Source organism: Emiliania huxleyi, assembly GCF_000372725.1.
Source record: "Emiliania huxleyi CCMP1516 unplaced genomic scaffold EMIHUscaffold_8223, whole genome shotgun sequence".
Classification (NCBI taxonomy): domain Eukaryota; phylum Haptophyta; order Isochrysidales; family Noelaerhabdaceae; genus Emiliania; species Emiliania huxleyi.
In genome coordinates, this window is record NW_005195854.1 from 1 (window position 1) to 1,275 (window position 1,275).

Sequence of the window (1,275 nt, forward strand, 5' to 3'; positions counted from 1 at the left end):
CTAGAGGCGCGCTCGCGGCATGCCCTGGGTGTCAGCGCTTCGCCTCGGAGCCGCGTGACTGTTCGCGAGTCCGGCTCCGGCTTTCCGTGCCACGGCAGCGACGGCGCGCTCCTTCCAGCCGCGACGGCGGAGCGCTGCGAGGCGGGTGGCGCTGCGGCGGCGGCTGATGTTCGCTGCTGCCGCGCAGAGCTGTCGTGCCGCCGAGAGTTGGCACGACAGCTCGAAGGCGGCGTCGGCGACCGCCGCGCTGGCTCTCTCCTCAGCAGACGCCGCGTCGCGTCTCGGCGGCGGCAGCTGCTTCGCCGCGAGAATGTGGCGAGGAGACGTACGCGCCTCCGCTGTACGTCTCCTCTGCGGCAGCAGCATTGAGCGAACGCGGTGGCTGAGCTGGGCGGAGTCGACATATATATATATATATCAGGTGCGGCGGAAAGAAACCGCGTCGCAGGCACGTGACGGTCAGAATCGCAAAGCCCACGAGGGGCAGCGAAAGAAAACAAAAACAATCACAAATGCAAAGCTCACCACCGCGCGCCACCGAGCTACAGCGATGCCGTCATGCGTTGACGGCTTGTATGACGCTCTTCGTCTACTCGAGCCTCGCCTCGTGTGCCGCCTCGTGGACGGCGTGGCGGGCGGGCGGCTGTCTCTGCCGCCGCCTCGAGAGAGCCTCGTCTCGCTCTTTGTCTACTCGAGCCTCGTCTCGTGTGCCGCCTCCTGGGCGGCGTGGCGGGCGGGCGGCTGTCTCTGCCGCCGCCTCGAGTGAGCCTCGTCTCGCTCTTCGTCTACTCGAGCCTCGTCTCGTGTGCCGCCTTGTGGGCGGCGTCGTCGCGTGTGCCACCTTGTGGGCGGCGTGGCGGGCGGGCGGCTGTCTCTGCCGCCGCCTCGAGTGAGCCTCGTCTCGCTCTTCGTCTACTCGAGCCTCGCCTCGTGTTCGTCTCGCTCTTAAACTACTCGAGCCTCGTCTCGTGTGCCGCCTCATGGGAGGCGTGGCGGGCGGGCGGCTGTCTCTGCCGCCTCCTCGAGTGAGCCTCGTCTCGCTCTTCGTCTACTCGAGCCTCGTCTCGTGTGCCGCCTCGTGGGCGGCGTGGCGTGGCGGGCGGCTGTCTCTGCCGCCGCCTCGAGTGAGCCTCGTCTCGCTCTGAGTCTACTCGAGCCTCGTCTCGTGTGCCGCCTCGTGGGCGGCGTGGCGGGCGGGCGGCTGTCTCCGACGCCGCCTCGAGTGCGCCTCGTCTCGCTCTTCGTCTACTCGAGCCTCGTCTCGTGTGCCGCCTC

General features: G+C 68.5%; 1 protein-coding gene across 1 annotated transcript; it reads left to right on the forward strand.

Moving 5' to 3' along the window:
- Positions 1-550: 550 nt before the first annotated feature.
- Positions 551-1,145, forward strand: EMIHUDRAFT_258821 (hypothetical protein; the record flags this gene model as incomplete). The annotated part of the gene is made up of 2 exons (XM_005759027.1): positions 551-743; positions 988-1,145. The coding sequence occupies 2 exons, from the start codon at positions 551-553 to the stop codon at positions 1,143-1,145; spliced, it is 351 nt and encodes a 116-aa protein (XP_005759084.1).
- Between the last annotated feature and the right edge of the window lie 130 nt (positions 1,146-1,275).